At 39.3% G+C, this 26911-nt stretch overlaps 8 protein-coding genes across 13 annotated transcripts; 6 read left to right on the top strand and 2 right to left on the bottom strand.

Annotated features, from left to right (window-relative positions):
* Window positions 1–1659: 1659 nt before the first annotated feature.
* LOC140774073 (peroxidase 12-like) lies at window positions 1660–3039 on the bottom strand. Its single transcript, XM_073116917.1, has 3 exons — window positions 2758–3039; window positions 2455–2640; window positions 1660–2380 (listed from the first exon to the last, which is right to left on the bottom strand). The coding sequence occupies exons 1-3, from the start codon at window positions 2995–2997 to the stop codon at window positions 1802–1804; spliced, it is 1005 nt and encodes a 334-aa protein (XP_072973018.1). The 5' UTR covers window positions 2998–3039; the 3' UTR covers window positions 1660–1801.
* Window positions 3040–5684: 2645 nt separating this feature from the next.
* Window positions 5685–8909, top strand: LOC140773116 (probable serine/threonine-protein kinase At1g01540). Of its 3 annotated transcripts, XM_073115500.1 has the most exons (7): window positions 5691–6504; window positions 6637–6741; window positions 6829–6951; window positions 7031–7201; window positions 7307–7436; window positions 7515–7724; window positions 8357–8909. In XM_073115500.1, exons 1-7 carry the CDS (start codon window positions 5909–5911, stop codon window positions 8474–8476), a joined length of 1455 nt encoding a protein of 484 aa, XP_072971601.1. In that variant the 5' UTR covers window positions 5691–5908; the 3' UTR covers window positions 8477–8909. The 3 variants fall into 3 exon arrangements, with proteins under 3 accessions (XP_072971600.1, XP_072971599.1, XP_072971601.1); XM_073115499.1 differs by having other exon boundaries at window positions 5685–6504; window positions 7031–7436; window positions 8365–8909; XM_073115498.1 differs by having other exon boundaries at window positions 5689–6504; window positions 7031–7436.
* Window positions 8910–9506: 597 nt separating this feature from the next.
* LOC140774296 (uncharacterized) lies at window positions 9507–11061 on the top strand. The gene is made up of 3 exons (XM_073117227.1): window positions 9507–10164; window positions 10349–10534; window positions 10633–11061. The coding sequence occupies exons 1-3, from the start codon at window positions 9670–9672 to the stop codon at window positions 10918–10920; spliced, it is 969 nt and encodes a 322-aa protein (XP_072973328.1). The 5' UTR covers window positions 9507–9669; the 3' UTR covers window positions 10921–11061.
* Window positions 11062–11333: 272 nt separating this feature from the next.
* Window positions 11334–13747, top strand: LOC140773119 (ASI1-immunoprecipitated protein 1-like). Of its 2 annotated transcripts, none has more exons than XM_073115505.1 (3): window positions 11334–11523; window positions 12322–12802; window positions 13324–13747. In XM_073115505.1, exons 2-3 carry the CDS (start codon window positions 12347–12349, stop codon window positions 13477–13479), a joined length of 612 nt encoding a protein of 203 aa, XP_072971606.1. In that variant the 5' UTR covers window positions 11334–11523; window positions 12322–12346; the 3' UTR covers window positions 13480–13747. The 2 variants fall into 2 exon arrangements, with proteins under 2 accessions (XP_072971606.1, XP_072971605.1); XM_073115504.1 differs by having other exon boundaries at window positions 12302–12802.
* A 354-nt stretch (window positions 13748–14101) lies between these two features.
* LOC140773118 (pathogenesis-related thaumatin-like protein 3.5) lies at window positions 14102–16295 on the top strand. Its single transcript, XM_073115503.1, has 3 exons — window positions 14102–14342; window positions 15118–15784; window positions 15892–16295. Exons 1-3 carry the CDS (start codon window positions 14285–14287, stop codon window positions 16016–16018), a joined length of 852 nt encoding a protein of 283 aa, XP_072971604.1. The 5' UTR covers window positions 14102–14284; the 3' UTR covers window positions 16019–16295.
* A 118-nt stretch (window positions 16296–16413) lies between these two features.
* Window positions 16414–19015, top strand: LOC140773117 (26S proteasome non-ATPase regulatory subunit 11 homolog). Of its 2 annotated transcripts, none has more exons than XM_073115501.1 (2): window positions 16414–16509; window positions 17555–19015. In XM_073115501.1, exon 2 carries the CDS (start codon window positions 17572–17574, stop codon window positions 18850–18852), a length of 1281 nt encoding a protein of 426 aa, XP_072971602.1. In that variant the 5' UTR covers window positions 16414–16509; window positions 17555–17571; the 3' UTR covers window positions 18853–19015. The 2 variants fall into 2 exon arrangements, with proteins under 2 accessions (XP_072971602.1, XP_072971603.1); XM_073115502.1 differs by having other exon boundaries at window positions 16432–16509; window positions 17563–19015.
* An 825-nt stretch (window positions 19016–19840) lies between these two features.
* LOC140773846 (uncharacterized) lies at window positions 19841–21491 on the bottom strand. Its single transcript, XM_073116615.1, has 4 exons — window positions 21155–21491; window positions 21018–21078; window positions 20771–20915; window positions 19841–20135 (listed from the first exon to the last, which is right to left on the bottom strand). Exons 1-4 carry the CDS (start codon window positions 21408–21410, stop codon window positions 19884–19886), a joined length of 714 nt encoding a protein of 237 aa, XP_072972716.1. The 5' UTR covers window positions 21411–21491; the 3' UTR covers window positions 19841–19883.
* A 168-nt stretch (window positions 21492–21659) lies between these two features.
* Window positions 21660–26630, top strand: LOC140774374 (magnesium transporter MRS2-F). Of its 2 annotated transcripts, none has more exons than XM_073117352.1 (7): window positions 21660–21738; window positions 21833–22217; window positions 22865–23125; window positions 23842–23970; window positions 24285–24430; window positions 25262–25397; window positions 26020–26630. In XM_073117352.1, exons 2-7 carry the CDS (start codon window positions 21834–21836, stop codon window positions 26323–26325), a joined length of 1362 nt encoding a protein of 453 aa, XP_072973453.1. In that variant the 5' UTR covers window positions 21660–21738; window position 21833; the 3' UTR covers window positions 26326–26630. The 2 variants fall into 2 exon arrangements, with proteins under 2 accessions (XP_072973453.1, XP_072973452.1); XM_073117351.1 differs by having other exon boundaries at window positions 21679–21738; window positions 21829–22217.
* Window positions 26631–26911: the final 281 nt, after the last annotated feature.

Below are 26911 nucleotides of genomic sequence, written 5' to 3'. Positions count from 1 at the left end.
GATCACACTTACTCTAACGCTAATATACCCACTTGCCTTTTCTATTTATTTACGTGCTTAATGTTCACGAGGGTCTTATATATGAAAATATTGAAAGTGATTGTCAGCATAATCCTGGCCTGAAGAGTTGGAGTTGGAAGGATATGATTCGCAAAAAATCAAACAAAAATAGAGTCAAATAAGTCCTGCAATAATGCTACAATATTCTATATATAAGATTAAAATATGTATTATTATTATTTTATTTTCCTAAGACGCAACTCATGTATAAGTTGAAGTGATTCTGATCACATAATGCTGACAGTACTGTTCATGCACCTATCCTGAACGCGAGCACTTATTCTTTTTCCTTTTCCTTTGCAACTTGCGCGTGCTTGAAAGTTTATAATAAGTAAAAGATAGGTACGAATGGGACTAATGTTCCTTTGGATTAGTCAAACTAAAAGAGCGAGTGGCTTGCCACGTTCGGTCTACCAACTCTTTGATAAAGAAAGATTGCGAGCAGACCATGCATACTTTTTAATGCTTTGGTCCCCATGAAGGACGTCTCCAGCACACTCGATTATCTAAGCACTGTTTAACTTTATTACAATCTAAATCTCTTGCCAAGCATCACAAAGATGCTGTTCTTATCCATATCCTTGTTTATGATCATCCTCCATTAGTCTTCGTTTGAAGATTAAACCACCACATGCGTGGCATTAGGGACCTGTGCATTTGCCAACAGTACTATACGTCAATTAAAGCTGCAAGCCGCCTTTGTCCTTTATGCAATTGCTAATATTATATATACATATATAATAACATTTAAAATTAATTTTTGCACCAACTTTTAGTTCTTTTTACTTCACTGACTAACTTTCCCTCTCTCCAATGAAATTTTAATTTTGTTTTCTCGCATTTCTTGATGCATGTTTCTTAAAGAATTAATCTAATTTTCCAACTGCGCATATATCCAAGCAGGCCTGCCTAGTTGATGGAAAAATAATGAATTAAATATACTTTACCTCCTTTTAATTTGGCATAAAATTACTTTACTCACTTCTATTTTATTTTATACCACTTAACTACCCTTTACCTATAACTAATATAAAATTAACAATGCCGCTAATAAAATTTTTGAAATTGGGAAATTATCTGTATTATTTTTTGTCAGGCAATAATACTGAGGGAGAAGATTTTTTAGTTAAATAATAATACTCCTCTCTTCTTCTTCTACACTTGATTAGATTAGATGTTGATTTCAATTCATTACTTAATTTATATACTGTTCAATTATCTTCTGATAGAAAATTTAACTGCATGTTTGAGGGATTCAAAATGAAACAGGAGGGGTAAAATGATATTATATCAAATCGAGTGTGTAATTAAGTCATTTTTGCATATCACCACATACACTTCATTATTATTGTGGCAAGCTTTCCTCTTTTCTAACATATGTATTCATAGATCCTTCCTTTCCAGAATTTTTTTGCATATATATATATATATATATATATATATATATATATATACATAAAGCCACCTCAAGTTCGCTCATAAATAAAATTCTCATTAACTTTGTTTTTATTGTTCTTTTTTTTTCTGGGCAAATTAAGGTAGATATAAAATAAAAAAGAAGAGCAAAGCTTTTAGAATTCCACAAACACTGCTAGTGTATTTAGGAAGAAAAATTCAGTTTATTTTCTTGTTCAGTCTGCAGCCAAACAAGATCGCATCAAACTAAATTCCAACACAAACTTGAGCGACTCCATGCATATATATATATATATGCATGAGATACTAGTAGCTCCATGACTAATTAAGCAACAGCAACGCTATCCGAGTTAACCACCGCGCAATTCTTCCTGATCTCACCTGCAGTTCCCGTCAGCACTTCCAACTGGCTCATCTTCACCATCGCCTTAGCAAAGTGGTTGAAGAACATCGATTTCTTGGCGGCGAAGCTCGAGACCAACTGCTGCGTTCTGTCGTCGAAGAACAGCCCCTCGTCGGACGTGAAGAGCCCTTGCCGGTTGACGAGGTTGACGTAGTACTTGTTGTCGAAGAAATCCGGCGTTCGGACGTCCAACGGTACGGTGTTCGGGACGGAGGCGTTCGGGCATGTGGCGACGAGTTGGTCGGCGAAGGCCGGGTCAATGGTCGGGTCGACATTAGGGGGAAGGCGGTTGGTGAAGCCGCTGCAGTGGCCTCGGCCGATGGTGTGGGCGCCGGAGAGGGCGACGAGGTCGGCCACGCTGAGGTTTTTGCTGCTGAACACGTTGATGAGGGTCGTCACGTTGGCACGCGGAGACGGGAGGTTTGGGCCGATGACGCTGGCGGAGGCGAAGGTCAGGCTATCTCGCCGTCCCAGTGGAACGTCGTAGTATGGACCTCCAGACTACATATACTTGAAAGAGTTAAAATGGTAAATTTAATGAAGCTAATTATATATATATATATATATAAATGTACCAGGTAAACAGCGTCTCGAGTTGCAAGAGTGGTGATATCGGCACAGGAAACCACTAGCCCACAAGCCGACTCAACCAAGTCCCGGAGATCGTTGATCACCTGGAGCGCCTCCGGCCGCAATGTCAGGTTCGGCGGCGCCACCTGCTCGCTCGTCGTGCCGCTGAGAAGCACCGACGCATCACATCCCTTGAAGAAAGGAAAAAAAAAATTTAAGAAAAAGAAAAATTAATATAACCCTCACGAGTCGTGAACAAATCAACATGCACACAGATATGATTCTACATATATATATATATACTGCACCTGAACAAAGCAGTCGTGGAAATGGATGCGAAGAAGTCCGGCGGCGATGCCGATATCGTTGCTGAGGACGTCGAGGATGTTCGATCGGATGATGTCTTTGAGCTCGGGGCAGGTCTCGTCGTAGAAGTTCCACGAGAGGCCCTCGGCTAATGGCGGCTGGCTGACGCCGGCCTCCGAGAGAGAGGAGAAGAGAGCGAGGGAGGAGAGGAGAAGGAGAAAGAGACGTGTGATCAAGGCCATGGCTTCCACAAGATGGTATGCTAATGTGTCATATTCCAGGCCATAAGAGGCTTCTATTTATAGAAAATATCTAAAACCTCCTTATGTTAAATATGAAATATAAAAATTATATGTTCACATTTCAGAAGTTTTGAATTATGTAAAGCTCGAAGAATGGATTAAGAAATTTACGAGGACAAATGGAACTGAGATCTTGGACAAAACTTACTTAAGCTAATCACATATTATTCCATACCTAACCTTGATTAGTTAAGGTTGTTTCGTTACAAAATCCCACTTAATTGGCTTTGTTAATACTTACTTAGGCACACACACACACATATATATATATATATCCAGCGAGTAATATTCTATGACTTAATTCTTTGTCAACAAATCACAAGATTTTTAGAAACCAAAGTTTGTCCAGGTGATACCGTTAGCCACCCAAATCCTTATCTTTAGATCTTGGTCTCAGTTTTACCAAACAAGTTGAATCACTGACATCGATCATATCCAAGATTGGAACTTCCTTACAACTTGCTGCAATTAGTATGAAACTGGAGATCAACGAATATCTATGAGTAAGGACTAAGATATATATATATATATATATATATCAATTAATGATTTTTGGAATCACACGCAAAGTATGCAGTTTGGAAGATGCTTGATTTGGTCAATGGCTCCTAGTTGCAGAGCATGTGATTATACTTAGTCTTTGACAACATGCTCATGCCGTCGCCGTGAAGAAATCGATCCATTTGTTAGTTTAATGGAGCTGTGCTTAGTTGGATCAATATCTAATTTATTTTCTACTTAAACTGAAATTTGTCGATCAAAAGAATTTAATTTAAGTTTGAATTTAAGTCTCAACTACCTAGTAGAGAACAAATATAAAGAGACTTACTTTATCTTAAATTAATTTTGTTGGATTCAGACTCAAATTAAAACTTAACAATTATATTTAGCCTATCTATTATCATATTATAGACTCGATATCAATATACTATGAAAATAAATATACAAATATTTTATTCCATAATAAAAAGTCACAACTTATCATTAAATTATGATAATTTAATAGTTAAAAATTAGATTACAATACCTTTTATCATCTCACTTAAAATGATAAAGCTTATAGAGCAAGGATAATAATAAAACAAAGAGTTTTTTCATGTGACTTGAGATTATTCATATTATATAGAAATTAGAGTAAATCCACAAATTTTATTTATATAATTCAAGCACTAAATTATATATTCATTGTCTACGAACATTATAAGCTCCTATGGATATTCATTTGTAATCCAATCCGAATCTGAAATCGAGTCTGACATAAATTAGTGGTGTTTAATTTGTAAGGAATACAAATGTAGTTTTTATTTGGAGAGGAGATGAGGAGGTTGATGTTTGAGACTTTTGGACTATAATTCCAAGTTTGAAACAGGCCTAATGGGCTTGTTCTAAATGGTCCATGTTAAGATGGATCAAAAATTAAACTCAAGAGATAATTACACATAGACCCCTTAGCTATTCTTATTTTTATATATATCTACTCATTTATTTATTTTTATAATATAATAATCGTTTGAACTATAACAAAATCTCATAAATTATCGATCATTTAATAATTTTTATAAACTACATCAGAGAATAAGATATATTAAATAGTTAAAAAAGGTAAAAAGTTCCTGATAAAATAAATAAAAGAGTTTATGTAAACCAGACTCAAATTTAAGTGTAATTGGTCGTTAAAATTACTCTATTTTCTCTATATCCGACGCAGTCATCCATCGATAGTATATATTTCTGATTGCACGAAATTTATGCATTTGGATACTTTCATTAGTTCGAAGGTTAGATATAAACTAGATAAATGATCAATCATCTTTAGATACCGAAGTACTTAAGTCTCACCAAACGTTTTAGCCAACATAGTAAGCTGCCTAGTTTAGACTTCAAATCATATGTGTTGTTGAACACAATTGTTTCGAATTAAGCATCGTCGAGAGTTGCTTCAAAATATTGCATTATCGAACTGTTCCTCCAAGTCAACTGTATCAAATCGCTAAATAATTTTTTTTATAGTATTATTTGGTGCTGGAATCAAACTCCCGACTTCTTCTGCTAAAGTCGGTTGGTTGCGGGTAAGATCATTGATTGCACGAGAAATTCCTCACCGGTTTCTCATGGTGCCATCTAGATTCTGAATCCAAGAGGCATTAGATTAAAGACTCCAGTCTGGGACTGGGAGTGGGTCGCCCACCAAGTAGAGCATTAAAGAAAAGTAAGCTAAAGATATCCGTAGGGATTTGAGTTGGGGGGACTCCTTGGATACGAGCAGATCCAATTACCCAACAGTGGTAGGCTACTCTTTCTATCTGAGAGGCTTCTTCTTCCAATCATTCAGTCGCCATCTTGCCAGCTGCATCTTTGTCCTCCTTTCTCTTCCCCTGTCTCGTCCTCTCTCTTTCCTTATCATGACTCCACACTTCTAAGTGGAGAGGATGCTCGGCAGCTGTCGAAGAAGATTGCAGCTTGAGACAGTCGACTCCCAAATCCGTTTGGCAGCCAATCAAGAGGTGGCAAGTAGCCCAATGCATGAATATTCCAGCAATCGGTGTCGCAGAAGATCCTCTGTTTAAGATTATATTCCCTTGCTTTCCAAAACCCACTTGTTATAGTCCACACTAGAACACACACACACACACACACACACACACTCTCTCTCTCTCTCTCTCTCTCTCTCTACTCTTTTCTTCGATAAATTACTCACGACCACCATTACCTCTCCCTCCTTCTAAAGATCCATTTTTTTTCTTAAACATTACTTGCACTCTCTTTCAAAGATCCCATTTTTATCGCATAGTTAACTATACTGTACTCTGTTTCTTTCAAAGTTTATACTAGCAAGAAGAAGACAACAACAATGTCGAGCTACAGCTCTCCTCTGCTCAACGACGAGCTCTCCAAGCGGACCGTAGTCTTCGGCCTCCGCATGTGGGTCATCGTTGGCATCTCAGTTGGCGCCACCTTCGTCCTCCTCCTCTTCCTCCTCTCCCTCTGGCTCGCCTCCAAGCGCAACCCGACTCCTCCTATCCCCACACTTTCTAGAGAAATCCAAGAAATCCACATCGACCCATCTCACTCCATGGATCCCAATCCGCTTCCCGAACCCGACCACCTTTCGTCGTTGACGGAGCGGCAGGCTCTGCTGCTGTCCAGGGAGGAGGAGAGTCCAATTTTGCATCAAAGGATCCATATTGAGATAGGGAAGGACCATAGGATAACCTACCCGGAGCGCGGGGGGTCAGAGTGCCGGTCGTCGGCGGAGCAGGCACCGATCGCCGCTCCCGAGGTGTCCCACTTGGGCTGGGGGCATTGGTACACTCTCCGCGAGCTCGAGCTCGCGACGGACAATTTCGCGGATGAGAATGTGATTGGAGAAGGTGGGTACGGGATCGTCTACCACGGTGTTTTGGAGGATAGGACTCAGGTTGCTGTGAAGAATTTGCTCAATAACAGGTACCAATTTGCGAATTTTCTTGCTTGGTCTCATGGAAGGCGTTGCCTTTACTGTTCCATTAAACGATGGAGATGGCCTTCCTCTATTAAAAAAAATGCTCATTTGATTGGAAGATATATTCTTGCTGCCAGGGGCCAAGCTGAGAGGGAATTCAAGGTTGAAGTCGAAACAATAGGCCGAGTTCGGCACAAGAATTTAGTGAGATTACTAGGCTATTGTGCAGAAGGTGCTCATAGGTACTTCTCAGAGACATGTCAAGCTACAAACCTCGACTACAATGGTATCACTTAGTGTACTAATTCATCTCCTGTCTTGCTTCTTAGGATACTTGTTTATGAGTATGTGGACAATGGGAACTTAGAGCAGTGGCTTCATGGTGATGTTGGATCTTGCAGTCCCCTCACCTGGGAGATTCGCATGAATGTTATTCTTGGAACAGCAAAAGGGTATTCTTTTAGTCGGGTTATCTATTTCCATAATGTGTGTTCCTAGACTGTTGTTATCTGAGACTGGGAATTGGTGCAGGTTGATGTACTTACATGAGGGTCTTGAGCCTAAAGTAGTTCATCGTGACATTAAATCAAGCAACATATTGCTTGATGAGCAGTGGAATCCAAAGGTTTCAGATTTTGGTCTTGCCAAACTCTTAGGTTCAGATAGAAGCTATGTAACAACGCGCGTGATGGGAACATTTGGGTCAGTTCAGACTCATGTTTTTCTTTTTTTCCTCAAACTAATGCATGTCTCTACTTCATCAGAAACAATTTTGTTCATGAAAGTTGCTCGCATGTGCTTTGATAGTTATGTTGCTCCGGAGTATGCTAGCACTGGAATGTTGAATGAAAGGAGCGATGTCTACAGTTTTGGGATTCTTATAATGGAAATCATCTCTGGTCGAAACCCTGTCGACTATAGTAGACCTCCTGGAGAGGTTAGTGTTTCGATTTGCTAGTTCATATTAAGTTATACATAGAGCTGAACTACTTATGCTAGTGGATGAACTTTTCAGGTTAATCTGATTGAGTGGCTTAAGACCATGGTCACCAATCGGAATTTTGATGGGGTGTTTGATCCAAAATTGCCTGAGAAACCTTCTTCAAGAGTATTAAAACGGGCTCTTTTAGTAGCTCTGCGATGCGTGGACCCTGATGCGCATAAGAGGCCAAAGATGGGGCATGTGATACACCTACTTGAAATTGATGATTTCCCCTATCGAGATGTAAGTTAAGCCCATAACGTTTGCTGAAATCCAGCTAATCACTTGCCTGCTTGCAGTAGTACTTCACTTAAAATCAATTCTTTTCAATCCATATGATCCTGAGTTGCAAGTGTTAGACCAATCTCTACACAGTATTATATCCTATACCACAGGATGTTTGTCTGATGCTCTGTTGTATTTAAAAATCACTCTTATCTGTTTCATTACTAGTATAAACTATATTGGTCTGCAAAATTATGTCTGTTGCTAAATTTTAAACTATAAGCTCTACAGTGCTTCTTCTGCATAAGTTCTTAAACTACTATTAGCATTTGTATATAGAGCATCTGAAGTAGCATAACTGAGAATAGTTTCTAGTTTCCCTTAGATTGTATAGGGAAAGAAGGATCTATCATTAATTGTTATTCATAGAATCTAGGATTGTATGATAGATACATATGAAAGTAACATGTCATCATACCTTACAACTTCCAATATCTTGTCATTACAAACTTCTTTTGTCATTTTGGACTGTTGAGTGAGAGGTAATATGCCAATGAATCTAGAGGTTGTCTTATTTTTATCTCTACCTTGTTTTTATTTTAAAAAAAAAATGTTGGCTGTGATATGAACTTAACATTTTTAAACATTAGGAACGTAGAGCTGGACGAACTTTTCGAGACAGCCCGTTGGAAAAGGCTGGATTGGTAGACAAGCCAGTGACTGAATCAGATGCCAGTGGTGGATATGAGAGCAAACACCCAGGCAAATAGGCCTTATAGGACAAAAGACAATTAGCTTCTACGATGTCGAGAAGACGACGATGCTTGTGTCTTTAAACAGCTGCTGGATTAGAGTCCAAGTCCTTCTGAATACCTGATCAACACTTCCAGAAAGATCACCTGCTGATTCTCACATGGCTTCTTCATCACCTGAGCTTGCTCGCTGGAACATCTCATTCGCGGGCTATACATGAATTTTATCACAAATTTTTTGTAGAATCCTCCTAATAAGCCTATGTGCATTACACATTACTCACGCTTGACTCTACTTCTCAAGCGAAAATTTTGCAGTGTGTAATGATGCTCTGTTTTCAAGTAAGATTACCATTAGTCATGGGATTAGAGATAGAGTAGTTTCTATACTCGAGAGATTGCTGTTGTAATGAAAGGTCGACCTAAATAATTCCAAGTTTATTTTCATGTTAATATTTAATACCTTTTTTGCAGTTTGCTTCCCTGTACGATCTTTAATTGAATGCGTGCGAAAATTGTTGAACTTTATGATCTATTCGTATTGATGATTAATAAATATAAATCCACCAACTTGGAGCAGGATCACATGATTTCCTCAACAGCAGAACATCCTGTACAGTGTCAAGAAAGAACTTTTGCTGGACATAGCATTTGCTAAGTGGGTCATTTGTCCAAAAAATAACTTTAAAATTAGACTTACAAGGGGAGGTGGTTGTGGTGGAAGTAAAAGTCAAAATGTGTAGGTGGTTGTCCATTTGACCAAATTAAACAACAACCAAAAATGTCTTAAACCACTAAGCTTTTAACTTGATCTGGCCTCTTAGTCCATGAGTATGGCTTCTGAATTAATTTCTTTTTTAATCACATTCATAGCCAACTTGAATTGATTAACTTGGGAGTAGGAGAGACAGCTCCATATGAACTGTCAAACGAATAACTACACATGGTTGCCTTCTTGCTACTAACGTGACTAGCCATTAACAATTCCTCTTCATCCAAAAAGAAAGAGACAGAGTAAAAGCTATTCTATTAACATGCCACCTCCAACCACATCATGTTCTTAAGTTATAATTTTATAGAGTTTTACAGTTAGAAATAAAATCGTGAGATGAGTTGGTAATAATTTACGAGTTTGAAATGCAATTATTTGATTCATTTCTATAAAGGTAGTGAATGTGAGAAGGTGCAACGACTCGTTAGGACAGGGAGAGATGCATGCCAAGACTGATTCGGAGGTGACCAGCCTAGCCCCGTCGTCGCCGACGCGGTCGCCGAGGCGGCCCGTCTATTATGTGCAGAGCCCATCTCGGGACTCTCACGACGGCGAGAAGACGGCGACGTCCTTCCACTCGACACCCGTCCTCAGCCCGGTGGCATCCCCGAGGCACTCACAGTCGTCGGTGGGGCACCATTCCCGAGACTCGTCCTCGACGCACTTCTCGGGATTGCTGAAGCCTGGCGGCGGCTCGAGGAAGATCTCTGGTAGTAACAGAGTAAAGGGGGCACCGCCAAAAAGCGACAAGACATGGAAGGAGATTGATGTGATTGAGGAGGAAGGATTGATTGAGGGAGAGGATGAGCGAAAAGGAATGCCAAGGAAATGTTACTACTTGGCGTTCCTTCTTGGCTTTATAATTCTCTTCTCCTTCTTTGCTTTGATCCTTTGGGGTGCAAGCAGATCTCAGAAGCCTGAGCTCACAATGAAGGTGCTCTCATTTCTTAGATCTATTTCATTTATATCCTTCACCTTCTTCTTGCTTAAATTAATAAAGCTTCATTTATATTACCAGAAAACTCAATTAGAGCTGCTTGATCTAAACAGGTTAAATTATGTTGTTATGTCTATGAATTGGGCTTGAAACTGAAAACTAAAATTCTTCTTTTCCACAGAGCATCACGTTTGAGAACTTTATCATCCAAGCCGGTACTGACGCATCGCTTGTGCCGACAGACATGGCAACCCTGAACTCGACCGTAAAGTTCACCTTCCGCAACACCGGCACCTTCTTCGGCATCCACGTGACAGCGACGCCATTTGATCTCACTTATGATCAGCTGACATTAGCCAGCGGCGATGTAAGTATCAAATCTTCTTCCTTTTTAAAATGTGATTTCAATAAGCTTAAGTCAGTAGAGAACGATTACATCGTTTGACTTACAATGGTTAAATATAGATGAAGAAGTTCTATCAATCGAGGAAGAGCAAAAGAAATGTCAACGTGATGGTGTTGGGCAACAAGGTGCCCTTATACGGTGGTGGGCCAATCCTGACCGTCTCGCCGGGGAAGCAGAAGGCGGCGCCAGTGCCGTTGAGCCTTCGCTTCACGGTGAGATCAAGAGCCTACGTGTTGGGTAGACTAGTCAAGCCCAAATTCACAATTGGAGTCAATTGCTCAGTGTCGATGGACCAGAACAAGCTCGGCACTCCTGTCTCATTGTCCAAATCTTGCCGATACTCTTGACAAGGAGAGGAGATACAGAAGGATTTGATCATGGGATCATGAGGCTTTGTTGGATGTGATCATAATTTTTTTTTGGGACAGACATCACATGACTTGTAGTATTCTTTCTTTGTATTATTCTTGGGCTACTATGTGTTGAAATTGCACTTCTGTGAAGAAATTTATTCCTTTATGAATAATAAATCAACACATTAAAAATACATATTTGTAAAAAGAAAAGGGAAAAAAAGAAAAGAGAGATAAGAAGATTGATTTATTATTGGCTGATAGCATGATTAATTCCACCAAAATATTTACTTATATATCACGTTTATTTATTAAAAAATATATATAATTTTCCTACTTAGTTTTAACGACTCGCATCCAATATAAGTGGGGGATTGTTTGGGTAAGTAGAGGTCGACGCACCGAACTAGAGTTTGTACAGAGTGGGGGACTTTCTGGGGAAGTTTTTGAGGCGAAGACTTCTTAATTCCCGATTTGCCATTCGAATCGCCTCTCCTAAACCCTAGGCCTCTTCTTCGTCTATCCAACGCTTCTACACTCGAAATCTCTATTCCGCACGCTGAATACAAGAATCCCTAGAAGCCGAGCTTCTCAAAGGTACCATTTTCCCTCCCTGATCTTCTCGTTTTCAATTGGGTCCTCTTCTGGTTAAGTACTCTCTTCTATTTCGCACTCCATAGATTGGTCTTCTAGATTAAGGAAACTAGGAAAAGATTTGATTTTTGGATCCGGTCGTTCTATAATTGTATTAATTTTAATAGCAATAGTACGTCCGAGTAAAAATGACTTGTCGTGATGAGAGAATAGTGAATGAACTTTGCAGCTTCTTGTATAGCGTAGATATTTACGCCATTACTGTAGGGATTATGCTGTAGGATGATTTGAATGGTAGGTTTAGATAAATCTAATAGAGCAAAGCAAGTTGCAGGTAGTCCTCCCTTCCCTTTCGTCTACTAGAGGAGAGCAAGCACAGACATTGCTAAACTATTTGCAGGATGTATGAAAACTCTGTTGTATTTTAGTTATCTAGTTCATCATCAGTGTAACGATAACATACGATGTCTTGGTGAAGCTATTCCGTGCTTCCTTCAATTCGTTTAGGGCGCCTGCCTTCAAATGAATGCCGGAGGCCTCCCAAGTAAATGCACTTCAGCTAATTATCTGCTTACTGATGCCATTGTGTTTATTAAATCATATTTGACATCATTACTAACAAATTCTTTTTTTTTTCTTTTTTCCTTTTCTGTGTCTTTGCTTTTTGCATATTGAGATTGAATGGAGCTGATATCTTCTGTATTAATGAATTCTAACTTTGGTCAGTATGTTCACTGTTGTAAATGTTGACATTGCAAAAAATTTATGAACTTCATTTCAGCCACGTGTTCCTCTTTCCAGTTGTGGAGAAGAAGACAGCGAAAACATGTCAACAAATTTAGATCAGGCAAAGAAGGCATATGCTGAATTTGAGGAGAAGGTCAAGAGGACAGTATTGCTTGACAACCTTTCTCCCCAGGTTACAACCTCAGTTATTAAAACAGCTCTGGACCAATTTGGAGCTGTTGTCAGTGTGGAGTTTATTCCTAACTTTACAATTCCCTTCAATATACCGCAAGCTGCATTGGTGGAAATGGAGAATCCAAAGCAGGCAACTTCTGTAATCAATATGATGAACGACTACCCTTTCATGATGTCTGGGATGCCAAGGCCTGTAAGAGCATGCCCCGCCAAGGCAGAGATGTTTGCCGATCGCCCTTCACCACCTGACAGGAAGATACAGATCCGTTGGGTTGAACCATCTGATCCTGATTTTGAGGTGGCAAAGGAGCTAAAGCAACTAGTCAAGAGACATCATGCAGAAACTTTGGCACTCATTAAGGTAACTTTGCGTGTTCTGATTTTTCAGCTTACTGCTGTGCATGTGGTATATGATGTTATTTCCTAAATGTCTATTAAATGCGTTCCTCTCTATTCCTCATTGTGTTAAGGAATGATATTGATTATGATGAACTAGGGAGAGGACATGCTATACAAGAAGTATGAGAAGGACATGATACATATTTGAATCTATGACAAACAAATTTTGGCCTTAGCTTTGGAACATAAGGAAGACAGATACATCTCTTGCTTAACCTTTTGTGAAGTCTATCAGCGCAAGCCTCGTGCCCCCCATAGCCAACTTCATTCTGATAAGATTGGACTTGTCCTTTTTCTGTCGATTGATTTTCTGATTCATTCTGACAGATGAATCAAATTAAATTACATGGACTTGTCTAGATGGACATTGTGGATAGAAGTCCTTCAAGTTGTTGGCATTATGAAGTCATTAAGATCATTAAATTTGTCATTACTTTCTTTCTATATCTCTCTGAGGTTCTGTTCTTTGTCTGCCTGTCACAGCAACAATTAGAAGAGGAGGAGAAGCTTGCGAAGCAGCAGCAGGAGATGCTCAGTGGCAACTATAGGAAGTATGAGATGATAGAGAATATCATGCAAGACGGAACTGTTGCTCGCTTGGCGCGCCATTATGGTGTGAATTTTGCTGACGAGCAGTAGATTTGGACATGACATTTTTCCTGTGAACCTTTCGCTTACTAGGATTTAGCGTGCTTCATCTTTTAAGATAGTTTGTATTTTTTTTCATGTAACCAACATGACTAGAGAGCTTCTGTCAGGCTGTATCAAATTAAATTATTTACTTGGAAGAGGAATATGTAATATATGTTTCGGCAGTCTCATCATTCTACCCTGAAAGCTTGAAGCTATCTCAGCAAACAATTGTCTGATTTTTAAACCCTGGTACTTGAAACGCAAATTTCGCTTTTGGACATATATATTCTTTTAGATTACCTTCTCATGTCTTTACTTGGTATTCATCTGCCATTTGAAAATGGGCCTATATACATATATATATTTGCATGAATATTCCTCAACATACATTTTAATATTCACAGTTGAAATCCAAACCCTTTAACCATGGAAAGGATAAAGTTATTCGTAATGAGAGGTACATATGCAACGAAAGGAAAAGGAATTCATTCCCATCTTAAATATTGCCCAACCATTAAGCCATGAAGAAAGAAATCTTTCTTAATGTACTGGCACAACTGTGTAAGTCCAATGACACAAATCAAGGAACCGAATGGAGCCGAGGAATACAAAAGAGAAGAGGGGGAGAGAAAGGAAAGGAATCTCTCATTCTCTTCCTTCCATTCTTTGCAAGCAAGGTAGCTCTTTCCTGACGCCTGTTTCTCACGTATTCTTCCTCTCCCCCTTATTCCACTCTACAGCTTAACATAACTTTATATATCTCAGTAGTTATGACTTCCGACCATAACGAGAGACAATAATAGGAGGCGAGATGGGCGGCACTCGCAGGGGAGTCCTCTTTATTGTTTCCCTCCTGTGCATCTTATCAGGTACTTCCATCTTTCTGTCCTAAACTTATCTTCTACTCTTCAATCGAGTAACTTTTGAAGATGATCCACTTGCTACATTCTAATATATTGAAATTTCTATGCTGAGTCAATTCTTATGGGTAGGGATAAATATATGATCTTATCACTGGATAAGTGATAATCATGTATTGAATATAAATAAGATAAACAACAGTTTGGGATAAGAAATAAAAATGATCAAAATAATCTTATTGACTTTCCTCTGTTTTAATTTAAACAGATGTTTCTAATTCAAATTTCCAACTATTATATTGCCCTACTCATTATTATTTTTGAAATTTTTGCCCAAAGAGTAATTTGATTGAATTCATCATAGATAATTTACATAGTATATATATATATATATACCATTACAAGTAGCATTACAGATGAACTCATATAATAAATATGTTCACGATATACATATCATAAAATATTACATAATATATTATAGTCTTATGGTATTACAAGATTTAATATTAATTTAAATTTTAAATTTTTTTAAAATCTTGCAAGTTAATACCCATTTGACAACGAGATAAATTAGGATTTATCAGAACAAACAACCCTTTATCCAAGACAACAAGATAGGGTCGTGAGGTATAGAAAAATTGATCCTAGATGTAGAACTATAAAGAATGGACGGATAGATTACTGTGAGAAGGCGTGAATAAAATTTTCAAGCAAAAAGAAAATAATAATATTAATTTGCATTATTGCTTAATAAAATAATTTTCAATGGGTTTTTTTATGGCAGGGGCAAAGCTGTCCGAAGGGGCAAGAATCTTCACCATAATAAACGACTGCAAGACTACCATATGGCCGGCGGTGACTCCCGGCGACAACTTCGACGGCGGCGGCTTCGTCCTCAAGCCTGGACAGTCCGTCGTCTTCACTGCCCCGGTCGGATGGTCTGGCCGGATCTGGGGCCGGACCGGCTGCGACTTCGACCAGAACGGGAACGGCTCGTGCCAGACCGGCTCCTGCGGCTCGACTATAAAATGCGGCGGCTCGGGGAAGACCCCCGCCTCCCTCGCCGAGTTCACCCTCGCCTCCTTGGACTTCTACGACGTCAGCCTCGTCGACGGCTTCAACCTCCCGATTACGGTGACCCCCGTCACCGGCCAAGGGAAGAACTGCTCGGTGGCGGGCTGCGACAGCGACCTGAGGAACGACTGCCCGTCGGAGCTCGCCGTCAAGGTCGACGGCAAGACGGTCGGGTGCAGGAGCGCGTGCGACGTGTTCGACACCGACGAGTACTGCTGCAGAGGAGTGTTCGGGAACCCGGTCACGTGCAAGCCCACGTACTACTCGAAGAAGTTTAAGGCGGCGTGCCCCACGGCGTATAGCTACGCTTACGATGATCCCACGAGCATATTCACGTGCGCAGAAGGGGATTACGTCATCTCCTTCTGCTCCAGTAGGTAATTATAACTTACCTACTTACTTAATTAATTAATTATAACCATTGCTTTGCTAGCTAGATCTATCTATTTAGATTTAGCTTAAATGGAGGATGGTTTGGATTCAGGAAGCAGTCGGTGTGCACGTATCACAACAACAAGCTAGTTTGCAGTGGGACAAGCAAATCGACATCAATCTCTGCATGGATTCTTTTGATGATCTTGACCATCATCAGTTCGTGGATTTGGGTATGAGGAGTAGCATGATTGCTCGATCGTTAATTCTTTTTGGATGGAGGCCATGGGTGTGACACTATATACTAGTCCTCTTGTCTTGAAATAGATGAACAAAATTGGTGATTACATTCCTTGTAATTCTTCTATCGTTATCCTGGCAGGCATGATGTGCTGTAACAGATTGACAGATGTATATATAAGTTTGGTTATTTATTACTGTAACATATTGAATGCAATATTGCAATTGAATTCCGTTCCATTACGCATCTTGGGATTCGCCTATTTGGATCGGACTCCTATGTGGGCCTAAAAGTTGGCAGGCCGAATGGATTAGAGTCAGCATCTGGGCCGGATCTTTAACCCACCGGGTTCAACTTTTATCCACCCGACCCGCAAATCGATCAATAATAAAGCTCCAAAATGCCACCGCTGTTAGGCTTCCTGCCCAAGAAAAGCTCAAGCTTCGGGTTCGACGATCAAGTTCGAAGCCCTTCTCCACGCTCCAACAAGTGAGAGCTCTCAAAGTCTCTTTTTTTTGGTTCTTTAAAGTTCTAACACGGAGGGCGGGGTCGCTAATCGTTGCAATTTTCTCTTAATTTTCGGGTTATTTTTATTATTTTTGTATTGTTAGTTAGATCCATACAAACTTTGAACCATTGCTGTTGTAATGGATGTTGTGGTGATGAAAAGAGTGAAAGTTTGATTATTTTGGCTTGAAAAAGCTAGTCTTTACTCTTTAAAGGACGATTAATTCAGGGAAGAGCAAGATTGGAGGGAAATGTGGTGCCCTTTTTCGTTCCTTTGTTTCTTAATTGACACTAAATTAGTTGTGAGGTGAGGAAATGATCTTTAATTGGTTCCTTATCTAACTTAAATGCATTCCTGTTATACCTGATGATACTTTGACACCTTGCTGATGAGTGTTTGATGGTAGTGGCATACTGTAGTTGCAATTTCTCATTATTCTGCAAATATACCTTGGGACATGCGGGAAACTTGACTATATTTCTCACCCTATCAAGAAAGTGCCTGGAAAATTGTTTCATATAATTGAACAAAACTGACCCTTTGTCTTTAGTTGGGTAAGCAGATCAATTAGATTCTGCAGATCAATTACTGTACTTAGAACATGCCTTTTTCTCTTTACACTTCATGAACATCTAAAAAGTAGCACTTTTTCTTGGTCTTGTAATTAAAGAACTGAGATGGTGAGATAGCAGCCGCCATGATGTGCTCCATGTGTTTTTAGAAGGCTACATGAAAAGATATTTCGCTATAAGAACTAAACCATATACAAAAAAATCAGGGGACTGATGAGAGTTCAAGCAAATCAGTTTTTTTCTTTGATTTCCTTATGTTTCTCATCTATAAAGATCTTTCAAACTTTGACGTATAGCAGATATTATAACTTTCATGAGGACCTCTTATTGTTTTCCAGAAGAACATTTTTATTGTGTGCTGTTTTCAACTCATATTTCTTTATGAATCTTAGAAGCATGATTAGATGAGTTTCTTCTTATACAAATTCTTGTTCTCATCTTGGGAAATTGATAGCTTTTTAGGTAGTTCGAATGTCTTCAGCAATGGAATCATCATATCTTCCTGCTACCACTGAGTCGATAGCAGAGGCCTTGGAGGCTAAAGAGTCTTCCGAGTCCATTTCCATTCTCTATCGTGTGCTGGAAAATCCGTCATCCTCCCCAGAAGCCTTAAGAATAAAAGAACAGGCAGTTTCAAATCTAACAGAACTTCTTACCCAAGAAAAGAAAGCAGAGGAGCTGAGAAGCCTTTTGACCCAACTCAGACCCTTTTTCTCTTTAGTACCCAAGGCAAAGACTGCAAAAATTGTGCGTGGGATCATAGATGCGGTTGTCAAGATACCAGGAACCTCTGATCTGCAGATCTCATTGTGCAAAGAGATGGTGGAATGGACCCGTGCTGAGAAGCGTACATTCCTCCGGCAACGAGTTGAAGCTAGGCTTGCAGCTCTCTTGATGGAAAATGAAGAATATCCTGAAGCTCTTGCCCTTCTTTCTGGTCTTATCAAGGAGGTTAGAAGGTTAGATGACAAGTTGCTCTTAGTGGACATCGACCTTTTAGAGAGCAAACTTCACTTTTCTCTGAGAAATCTGCCAAAGGCTAAAGCTTCTCTAACTGCAGCACGAACAGCTGCTAATGCCATATATGTTCCACCAGCGCAGCAGGGTACAATAGATTTGCAAAGTGGCATTCTGCATGCAGAAGAGAAGGATTACTCGACTGCTTACAGCTACTTCTATGAAGCATTTGAAGCCTTTAATGCTCTTGAGGATCCCAGGGCTGTCTTTAGCTTGAAGTACATGCTTTTGTGCAAGATAATGGTCAACCAGGCTGATGATGTTGCTGGAATAATCTCTTCAAAGGCTGGTTTGCAGTACGTGGGTCCTGATTTGGATGCCATGAAAGCAGTGGCTGATGCATACTCGAAGCGATCTCTGAAATTTTTTGAAACTGCTCTTCGTGATTACAAAGCCCAACTGGAGGAAGATCCGATAGTGCACAGGCACCTTTCCTCTTTATATGACACTCTCTTGGAGCAGAATCTCTGCAGGTTGATCGAGCCTTACTCAAGTGTGCAGATTGCACACATAGCAAAGATGATCGAGTTGCCAATAGATCATGTTGAGAAAAAGCTATCACAGATGATTCTTGACAAGAAGTTTGCAGGCACTCTGGATCAAGGTGTTGGTTGCCTCATGATATTTGATGATCCCAAGACTGATGCAATCTTTCCTGCGACACTTGAAACAATTGAAAACATTGGTAAGGTTGTGGACAGTCTTTTTGTTAGGTCAGCTAGGATGATGGCTTGAAGGCAGATATACATCACCTATGCTTAATTTTATCTTTAAGTTTGCAGTACTCAAGGATCATACATAATCCTTGTATGGGATGGACTGCACGGTCCATTTTGCTAGTTAGATTCTGTATCATCCTCCTTATATTTTAATGATCTTGGATACTTATCTTCTTTTATTTGTTCACGTATAAACTTGCTTATGTTTGGGAGGTGGCAGTGTGTAATCCTCGTTCTGTCTTCATTTGAGGCTGAGAAGATCTCTGCAAATTAATGCAATCTTTACCGCAGTTCCTCTATTCAGAGATTTATAGGTGTTAATACTTGCCTAAGCACTTCCATTCGAACAAAACCAAGTTGCTAGTCATTAGTACAAATATGATTGTCTTCTCGAGCGTCTGGTTTTCTTTCATTAGCCCTAGTTGATCAATTTTCCCTTTGCAGTGCTGTTGTTGTTGTTTTATGAACCTTGGTGTGGTTATCGGATGAAGCATGGCCCTGTCTATTCTGCCTATGAAAGCAATTCAGAACGACCCAAGCTGCAAATGATTTAAGACATAAAAGATCTGCATCCATAACTCTTTGAAGATTAAAGCAATTTAATTTGCAAATATAAGTACTCAGATACACGTGCTCACATTTATTTTAATTATTTATATAGATATATGTCTCCAAATCTTTGAATATTAATACTTGAAACAAGATTTCAATAAGTACAACATATTATGGACCAAAGTTTGAAATTTTACAATCAGATTACTCCAACAAACAACAAAAATTACAAATTTCTGCCAAGAGTAGCAAATTATCCTTGATGACTATGTAACACAAGGTGGGAGGAAGAAGTTCAGATGGGCAAGTAATAGGACCTAAATTGAACTGTGAAGAGATGAAGTCTCACAATTAGTGCTGAAGCCATGCAGTTCATGCTGCCAATAAAAATGAGGCTTAAACTTAAAACTGGACAAAGGAGAGAAACTCCTCTCAGATACCTCATAAGGATGTGAAAGAGAATAATCTGAATAGCAAGTATGGTTTGGTTGCACATCATTCAGTTCCAGTGGCCATAAGGAACTCTCCCTCGCATACAATCTCACCACCCACATAGGCTTTCCCTTCCATTTTTGCTATTCCAAATCTCTTCTGTAATTTGACCAAAGTCATTCTCATGACTAAGGTATCCCCTGCAATGACAGGTTTTCGGAACCTAACTTTGTCAATCCCTGCAAAAAAGAAATTATCACGGGAACCACTGACTTCCGGTTGCAGCATCACCAGGCCCCCAACCTGAGCCATTGCCTGAATCATTAAAGCCAAAAGATTATTATGAGAGTGAAGTTATCGTTTTGCATGCTCTCCCTGCAAGCTGTAGTGTTGTGAATACTATTTAATAATGAAACGAACTCTACATACTGCAACTGTACTATTCTGTATAAGAACAATATTTTTTTGGGTGCACGGAATGTTTTAATTTACTAAGTACTTGCATATTCTTAGATGTTGAGATGTATGATCTCATCTGGTCAATCTCTTCCTTTCCAGGTCCTTCGAATTCTCATCTGGTCAATCTCTTAGGACTCAATCGTTTGTCAAGTCAAACAAACTTTGTAACAATGAAAGGTAGATCGATGGTTATATGAAAGCAAGCATAGACACCACTGTAGAGACAGAACATCCTTTAGAATCATCGAAGGCATAGCAGATTCACAATAATAAAACAACAGAAATCAATAAGTGACACAACAATAAAGAACTACAAAGGTGGTAATACTGAAACATACTTCAAGGAGCATCATATGCAGTACTCTGGTGTGCTCTTATATAATTCTCAATCAACATAATGTCCACAACCACAATTATTTCATAAACAAATCCACTTAGTGAATCTAACAGGTTGAGAAGAAGAAAAATTGTGATATGGCATTAATCCATACCTCAATCATGAGAACACCAGGCATTATCGGCCGCTCTGGGAAGTGCCCAGGGAAGAAATTATCATTAATCGTTACATTCTTTATACCTACAGCTGTAACTCCTGGCTTGAACTCGATCACTCTGTCCACCAGAAGAAATGGAAATCTAACAACACAACAAAAACAGTAAAAATCTCAACTTTATACCAAAATCCAACAAATAATAAAAGTTAATCATCAAAAAGTACCAAAGAAAAATTTGACTCACCTATGGGGCAGGGTCTCGCGGATCTGGTTGATATCTATAATCGTTGGAAATGGCGGGAACTCTTCGAAACAAACCCAAAGCAATTAATGCAGATAAAATTGAGAGGATAGCTGGAAGAATGCAAGAACAATGCTTACTCTTCTCTATTGGAACTTCCGTTTCCACAATCCCTCCGTTGTGCACGGCGCGGCGAGAGACAAGGCTCCTTGGGTTCTTCAGGGGAGATGGGAATTTAGGGTTTGAGAGGGGGGATAAGGGAGCCGGTTTTCGAGAAGGAACCGTGGCGGGAGGAAAAGATCCGAGATCCCCAGAAGAAAGAGGACGATAGGGGAGGGATAGATTGGGGAAGGAAGACGACGAGAAGAGAGATCTCGCCATGGTTGTAGCTACCATTGGTGGGCGGGGGGGAGACAGAGAGTCTCTGTGAGTGCGTGCTTCTGTAGTGAGGGGGGCGATGGGAAAGAGAAGTTGGGTTGGGTCAGATTGAAAAAGTACACTGGCCCTAGTAATAAACCTATCTTTGAAGGGCTGAAGTGCATTTATACACCGTTAATTTTCTAGCGCACTTGTTAATATCTCCATCAATTTCATACATTCTCTGGAAAGACGCGAAAAACGTGTAGACTTAAAATAGTTAAAAAAACTCTTTATTTGAACGATATCCGTCCAACAAATTAAACGGCATTCGATTCGGTCTCTGTCACGCAGACTTCCCACTGAGGTAGGAAAGCTTTCCCGTTCTCTGCTTCGCGCCCTCTCCCCTGTTGGACAAAGACGCTAACCCTAATCCTAGAATACCTCATCTCCGAAGACAGGATGCGGTCCCCGAAGATGGCGCCGGAGGACGAGCTCCACCACCACCGGACGGCCGTGGCCGCTGGGAGGAGGAAGGGCACGGGGAGCCGGGAGTGGCTGGTGGTCTCGGGATCCGGGCGCTCGTATCTCGAGGAGGTGGGGAAGCACTCGATCATGCACCGCACGGGCCTCCCCGCGCGTGATCTGAGGGTTCTCGACCCTCTCCTCTCGTACCCGTCCACGATTCTAGGCAGGGAGCGAGCGATCGTGATCAATCTGGAGCACATCAAGGCCATTGTCACCGCCACCGAGGTGCTTATCCCCAATTCCAGGGATCCAATGGTTGTTCCCTTCGTACAAGATCTCCAATCTCGGGTCTCCGCCTCTTATGGCACCCAACGGCAGGTAGATTTAATGCTCTTTGCCTTCCATTGGTTTTAATTTCATTCTCGATCCGAGAACGTGAATCTTGGGCCGTAACTCGCTGCCTATTTCTAATCTTGACTAGCTTCTATTTATCGTGGATTGATTTCTTTGTTCAATTGTATGCTTCTGTGTTTCTTGTATCATAATTTTTCGGCTTCTCGTTCAGTGTGAAATATGAAAGTGTAAAATTACGTGTCTTTTGACAACTGGAGATTGATGTTGGACTGAGAATGTAAATCTCGATAAGGATGGCCCTTAATGCCAATAATTTGGCGCAGGTTGCTTAGAAACAATTGATGGCATTGTTCGAAACTTTTTGATACACCTAGGTTAATTTACTTCATGATGGTCCAAGTACCATCCAAGCAATCATTTTCTGACAGATTAAGGTGATTGATGTTGTAAAAATTGGATCCAGTGGTTACCATAGGTTTTCAATACTGATAGGTTTGTCAGTAATTAATTTTCCATTCCATATTGTAAACACGGTACACTCTTCAGTTTATCTGTTGATAAAACAATCAACTTGTATCGCACAATATTAGAATTCTACTTTCCATAGTATTTGTCTTTGAATCCTAAGGTTCTGAGAACAGTAGATAATTTAAATGTTTCTTGGTCTAAAGACTGCAGACTCTGACGATATGAATGGGGAAGGTTTATTGAAAGACACATCATCCTGGCCTTTATCACCTGGTCCAGATGGAGTGCCAATAAATGGGATGGAGGTCCGTAAGCAGGATGATTGCTTGATGAGTGAAATGGCAGAAGGTAACAACACTCCTGCATTGGATATTCACAAAGATGGGAGTGCAAAGGTGTTGCCATTTGAATTCAGGGCACTTGAAGTCTGCCTCGAGTCCGCTTGTAGGTGCCTTGAAGCTGAGGTATGCATCTCGGCTATAACTTTGGATGGCATTTTGTGTACACGGTTTTAACTAGTTGATGCATGCTATTTTTTCTTTCTAAAATATCATACTATATGAGTGATTTTTCTCCATTGTAGTCCTAAAGTAAATTCATCCATCAATTAGAAGATGTGTCAAACATGCTATCTTGCCTTGCTTGGAGTGCATGAATTCTGATAATGCGAGATATTTACTGCTGTAGAATGAATTTTAGTATGAAATATGTATCTCCACCGGTACTATTCTTTGACCTCTATGAAGTTCTTCTTATCATCTTATTTTACATTACAAGTTACAAATTCTCACAGAAAGTATGAACACAAGGTGCTTTCAATATGATTAGTAGGCTTACTGTGTTTAATTGCCATGAATATCATGCGCTAACACTCATAAAAGCACCTTAAAGTTATCCAAAGTCTATGGATGTTAAACAGACATCATTCTAGCTCCTTTCTCTGGTAGGTTCGAAGAAGTATTAGTTGGATAATGCAGCTCGTATATTATCTGTACATGTTCTACATTTGCCAAACAGCTTTTCTCATTTATAATTAAATATACATATTTTTTAGTTCTCTAGGTATGTTTCTCTTGCATCGTAATTCCACTATCGTTATCAATATGGTTTGATCTTGTGATGACAGATGAAGTGTTTTTATTTATTATTTATTTATTCTCTGTTAATCACTTTTCACTAGACACTGACTCTGGAGCAAGAGGCTTATCCAGCATTAGATGAGTTGACTTCAAAAATCAGCACACTTAACCTTGAGCGTGTTAGACAAATTAAGAGTCGCTTGGTGGCAATATCAGGACGTGTGCAGAAGGTAAGAACTTAAAGCACACATGTATGAGTGGTTTCAGCATTCATCATTTTGTAGAACCAGTAAAGCAGTTTGTTATTTAATCGATAATATGTATTTTGTTTTATTTTTTTTCCTTTAATTTTTTATGTTGTTTTTCGTCTAATTTAGCCAACTCTTTTGCAGACTGTCTTATTTTACTACCATATTTATTGGTTATGTCTGATTTGCTTAGCTTGTGTTGTTTTCTTATTCCTCTCAGAAAAGAAGCTTAACAGCTTTGTTTCACTGCTGCTAATTGTTAGAATATGACTTTCTGTTTGACCTATTTTTGATAGGTGAGAGATGAGCTTGAACATTTATTGGATGATGACATGGATATGGCTGAGATGTACTTAACCGAGAAGCTTGTTAGTCAAAGATTTGGTGATTCTTCATCGAGGATTGAACTTGATAATGATGCATTTCAATTGGAAGAGGATAGGTAAGCAGCACCTTTTCTTTTTCAGAGAAAAGAGACAGTTGGAAAAGACTGTAATTGCAATTATGTCTACAATTTGTATGATGAAAATGTTATTGATATATCCTTTATGTGGTTATATTTGTATCTCATCTCTTTTGAAGTCTGGCTGAATGTTAAATTTTATGTGGATATCAGAACATCATATATAAATGGGAAGAACCCAAGCCTATATATGTCTAGGTGGCATCTTTCTGAAATAGTAGTGAAGAGTAATCTGGAAGGATTTTGTGAAGTGATAACCACAGACTTCGTGCATAGGGACAACACTAGTCATCATGGTCAACTTGAACATTGATCTTGCAAACGAATACTATTTCCTAAAAGATTAGACATCTGCAAAGTGCAAACATGAATGTGTTATCCAATAACAGCTCTGACGACTCCAACGCTTTCAACTCCAGTAATCTAAGAACCTTATAAGGAAGCTATCATTTTCTGCTAATGTTGTTAGATCTTGTCAAACCATATATTCTGCTGGAATGTAAGGAGTTTAGAAGGTGGTAGAAGCTGAGATGCATAAGGATTAAAGAGATATACAATGGCTGAACAATTTGATTTGCCTTAGCACCAAGCAAATTTGATGTGCTTAGGAACTGTATGCTTCAGTGGTTCCCTGAATCAACAGACTAGTAGTATGGAGAGCCAGCTTGCCACATGTGTTGCTTCATCTTCCTAATTTTGGTTAGAGATGTTGAACCGGATCAGGTGTTTCTTTTGCATACTTAACTTAGCTGCAGTGTTATATTTTAATATCTTACTAATATTTATAACAATTTTTTAATTTGTTCTCAGTGAAGAAGATTTTAGAAGTGAGACAGCTAACAGCAATGGAACCTTAACTGGTTTTAAGCCAAACATTGAGGAATTGGAGATGCTCCTAGAAGCTTACTTTGTGCAGATCGATGGCACTCTGAACAAACTATCCCATGTATGTAGCTTTTAACCCGTAAGAATCTAAAGCATCTTAATATCAATCCATTGCCTTGAAAGATATAAATTACTCAGGACTATTTAATCGCAGAATTTGCTAGAATTGCCAGTATCATTTTCAAAAGATTAAAACATAATTCTGAGTCATTTTTATAAAGTCATTTGGGAAGATCCAATGATACTGAGTTTCTTGATAGAATTGAATGTTTATCTACTTTCCTTCTCAAGATAAAGTGCCAACATCTTAGCTATGTGATTCAGCTCATATATCTCAAGTTTGTCTGTGTCGTGTCCATAAGTACATGCAGTCACACACACAGATTACTCTTAAACTCCAGTAGAATTCTCCAATCCTTATCATTAGCTTGTTAAGCAGATAATGCTTCTCAAGTTTGTGTTTGGCATATAATGTTTGAAATTTCTGTCTTGGAGATATCCATCACAGTACCGGTTATTCTCCAGTTTCTCATACTATTCAGTTCAATTATATGTCTTTTAAATTGATATAAAGTTACAATTTTTATGTCAATATAATACTAATCAATGCCCACTTCTATATCCACCTGTGTACTTCTGTGCCTAATTATCATTTAATCATGTGCCCCCCTGTATGCCCAAAGTTGAGGGAGTATGTGGACGACACTGAAGATTATATCAACATCATGCTAGATGAGAAGCAAAACCAGCTGCTTCAGATGGGAGTCATGCTTACCACCGCAACCGTGGTAGTTACTGCTGGCGTGGTGGTTGTAGGTGTATTTGGTATGAACATTGGTATCGATCTCTACAACGATCCTGCAAATGCCGAGGAACAAAGAACTTCCAACTTTAGATTCTGGGAAACCACAATTGGCACCATTGCTGGCTGTGTGATTCTCTACATCTTAGCCATTGGCTGGGGGAAGAAAAGTGGATTGCTGCAGTGATGTCGTTTCTTGGTCACTTCGACAGGCGGGACGCTTATCTAAAAGATAGGCAGCATAAAGTTCAATAAACGGGAGTATAGTTTTATTGCCCACACTACTATCCATATAATTGATGGCCCGATTCAATTCTATATTAAAATTGAGCGATTTCATTGTATATCAACCTTGATAAGTTCTTGGTTGTATCAACAACATATGACTTGTTATATACCGCAAGGAATCTAATAGGATCCCTATTAAGGATCTTGTGGTTGGTCAACGAATTGTAATCTAAGGTTAGAGGTGCTCATTGTTACGTGTGTGTATATATTTGTGTCATTGTGTATATCTGTGTATGTTTGTGTAGATGTTTCTTTGAATGCTTGTTTAAGTGTTCCTGATGCTGCCACAGATCAACTTAGGAGCAAGTAAATATCTCGTTATATGCTCTTTTACTGACAAAAGGAAAGCAGATTGACAGTCAGTATCCAGGTAGGAGAATTTCTTCTACCAAATTATCGTTTGCACATCTTCACAGTTTTTCAATAAATAAATCAATATATCAATCAATACTTGTTCATAATTAGCTCAACCAGACAAAAGAAAA

The sequence above is a fragment of the Typha angustifolia genome, chromosome 13 (genome assembly GCF_048772165.1).
Source record: "Typha angustifolia cultivar Huaian chromosome 13, ASM4877216v1, whole genome shotgun sequence".
In the NCBI taxonomy this organism is placed as follows: Eukaryota; Viridiplantae; Streptophyta; class Magnoliopsida; order Poales; family Typhaceae; genus Typha; species Typha angustifolia.
This window is presented reverse-complemented; position numbering and strand designations above follow the sequence as displayed.

What these genes read in the sequence shown, in the direction of transcription:
- LOC140773119 (XM_073115505.1), top strand. Translation starts at nt 12,347, where the DNA reads ATGTCAACAAATTTAGATCAGGCAAAGAAGGCATATGCTGAATTTGAG. An exon ending in AAACTTTGGCACTCATTAAG is followed by an intron (nt 12,803 to 13,323) that starts GTAACTTTGCGT and finishes TGCCTGTCACAG; the next exon opens with CAACAATTAGAAGAGGAGGA.
- LOC140774374 (XM_073117352.1), top strand. Translation starts at nt 21,834, where the DNA reads ATGCGGTCCCCGAAGATGGCGCCGGAGGACGAGCTCCACCACCACCGG. An exon ending in CTTATGGCACCCAACGGCAG is followed by an intron (nt 22,218 to 22,864) that starts GTAGATTTAATG and finishes CTTGGTCTAAAG; the next exon opens with ACTGCAGACTCTGACGATAT. An exon ending in CTCTGAACAAACTATCCCAT is followed by an intron (nt 25,398 to 26,019) that starts GTATGTAGCTTT and finishes GTATGCCCAAAG; the next exon opens with TTGAGGGAGTATGTGGACGA.
- LOC140773117 (XM_073115501.1), top strand. Translation starts at nt 17,572, where the DNA reads ATGTCTTCAGCAATGGAATCATCATATCTTCCTGCTACCACTGAGTCG.
- LOC140773116 (XM_073115498.1), top strand. Translation starts at nt 5,909, where the DNA reads ATGTCGAGCTACAGCTCTCCTCTGCTCAACGACGAGCTCTCCAAGCGG. An exon ending in TGTGCAGAAGGTGCTCATAG is followed by an intron (nt 6,742 to 6,828) that starts GTACTTCTCAGA and finishes CTTGCTTCTTAG; the next exon opens with GATACTTGTTTATGAGTATG. An exon ending in ATAGTAGACCTCCTGGAGAG is followed by an intron (nt 7,437 to 7,514) that starts GTTAGTGTTTCG and finishes TGAACTTTTCAG; the next exon opens with GTTAATCTGATTGAGTGGCT.
- LOC140773118 (XM_073115503.1), top strand. Translation starts at nt 14,285, where the DNA reads ATGGGCGGCACTCGCAGGGGAGTCCTCTTTATTGTTTCCCTCCTGTGC. An exon ending in CCTCCTGTGCATCTTATCAG is followed by an intron (nt 14,343 to 15,117) that starts GTACTTCCATCT and finishes TTTTTATGGCAG; the next exon opens with GGGCAAAGCTGTCCGAAGGG. An exon ending in ATCTCCTTCTGCTCCAGTAG is followed by an intron (nt 15,785 to 15,891) that starts GTAATTATAACT and finishes GTTTGGATTCAG; the next exon opens with GAAGCAGTCGGTGTGCACGT.
- LOC140773846 (XM_073116615.1), bottom strand. Translation starts at nt 21,410, where the DNA reads ATGGTAGCTACAACCATGGCGAGATCTCTCTTCTCGTCGTCTTCCTTC. An exon ending in CGCGAGACCCTGCCCCATAG is followed by an intron (nt 20,916 to 21,017) that starts GTGAGTCAAATT and finishes TTGTGTTGTTAG; the next exon opens with ATTTCCATTTCTTCTGGTGG. An exon ending in CTGGTGTTCTCATGATTGAG is followed by an intron (nt 20,136 to 20,770) that starts GTATGGATTAAT and finishes TTAATGATTCAG; the next exon opens with GCAATGGCTCAGGTTGGGGG.
- LOC140774296 (XM_073117227.1), top strand. Translation starts at nt 9,670, where the DNA reads ATGCATGCCAAGACTGATTCGGAGGTGACCAGCCTAGCCCCGTCGTCG. An exon ending in AGCCTGAGCTCACAATGAAG is followed by an intron (nt 10,165 to 10,348) that starts GTGCTCTCATTT and finishes TCTTTTCCACAG; the next exon opens with AGCATCACGTTTGAGAACTT. An exon ending in TGACATTAGCCAGCGGCGAT is followed by an intron (nt 10,535 to 10,632) that starts GTAAGTATCAAA and finishes GGTTAAATATAG; the next exon opens with ATGAAGAAGTTCTATCAATC.
- LOC140774073 (XM_073116917.1), bottom strand. Translation starts at nt 2,997, where the DNA reads ATGGCCTTGATCACACGTCTCTTTCTCCTTCTCCTCTCCTCCCTCGCT. An exon ending in TCCACGACTGCTTTGTTCAG is followed by an intron (nt 2,641 to 2,757) that starts GTGCAGTATATA and finishes CCTTTCTTCAAG; the next exon opens with GGATGTGATGCGTCGGTGCT. An exon ending in CTCGAGACGCTGTTTACCTG is followed by an intron (nt 2,381 to 2,454) that starts GTACATTTATAT and finishes AAGTATATGTAG; the next exon opens with TCTGGAGGTCCATACTACGA.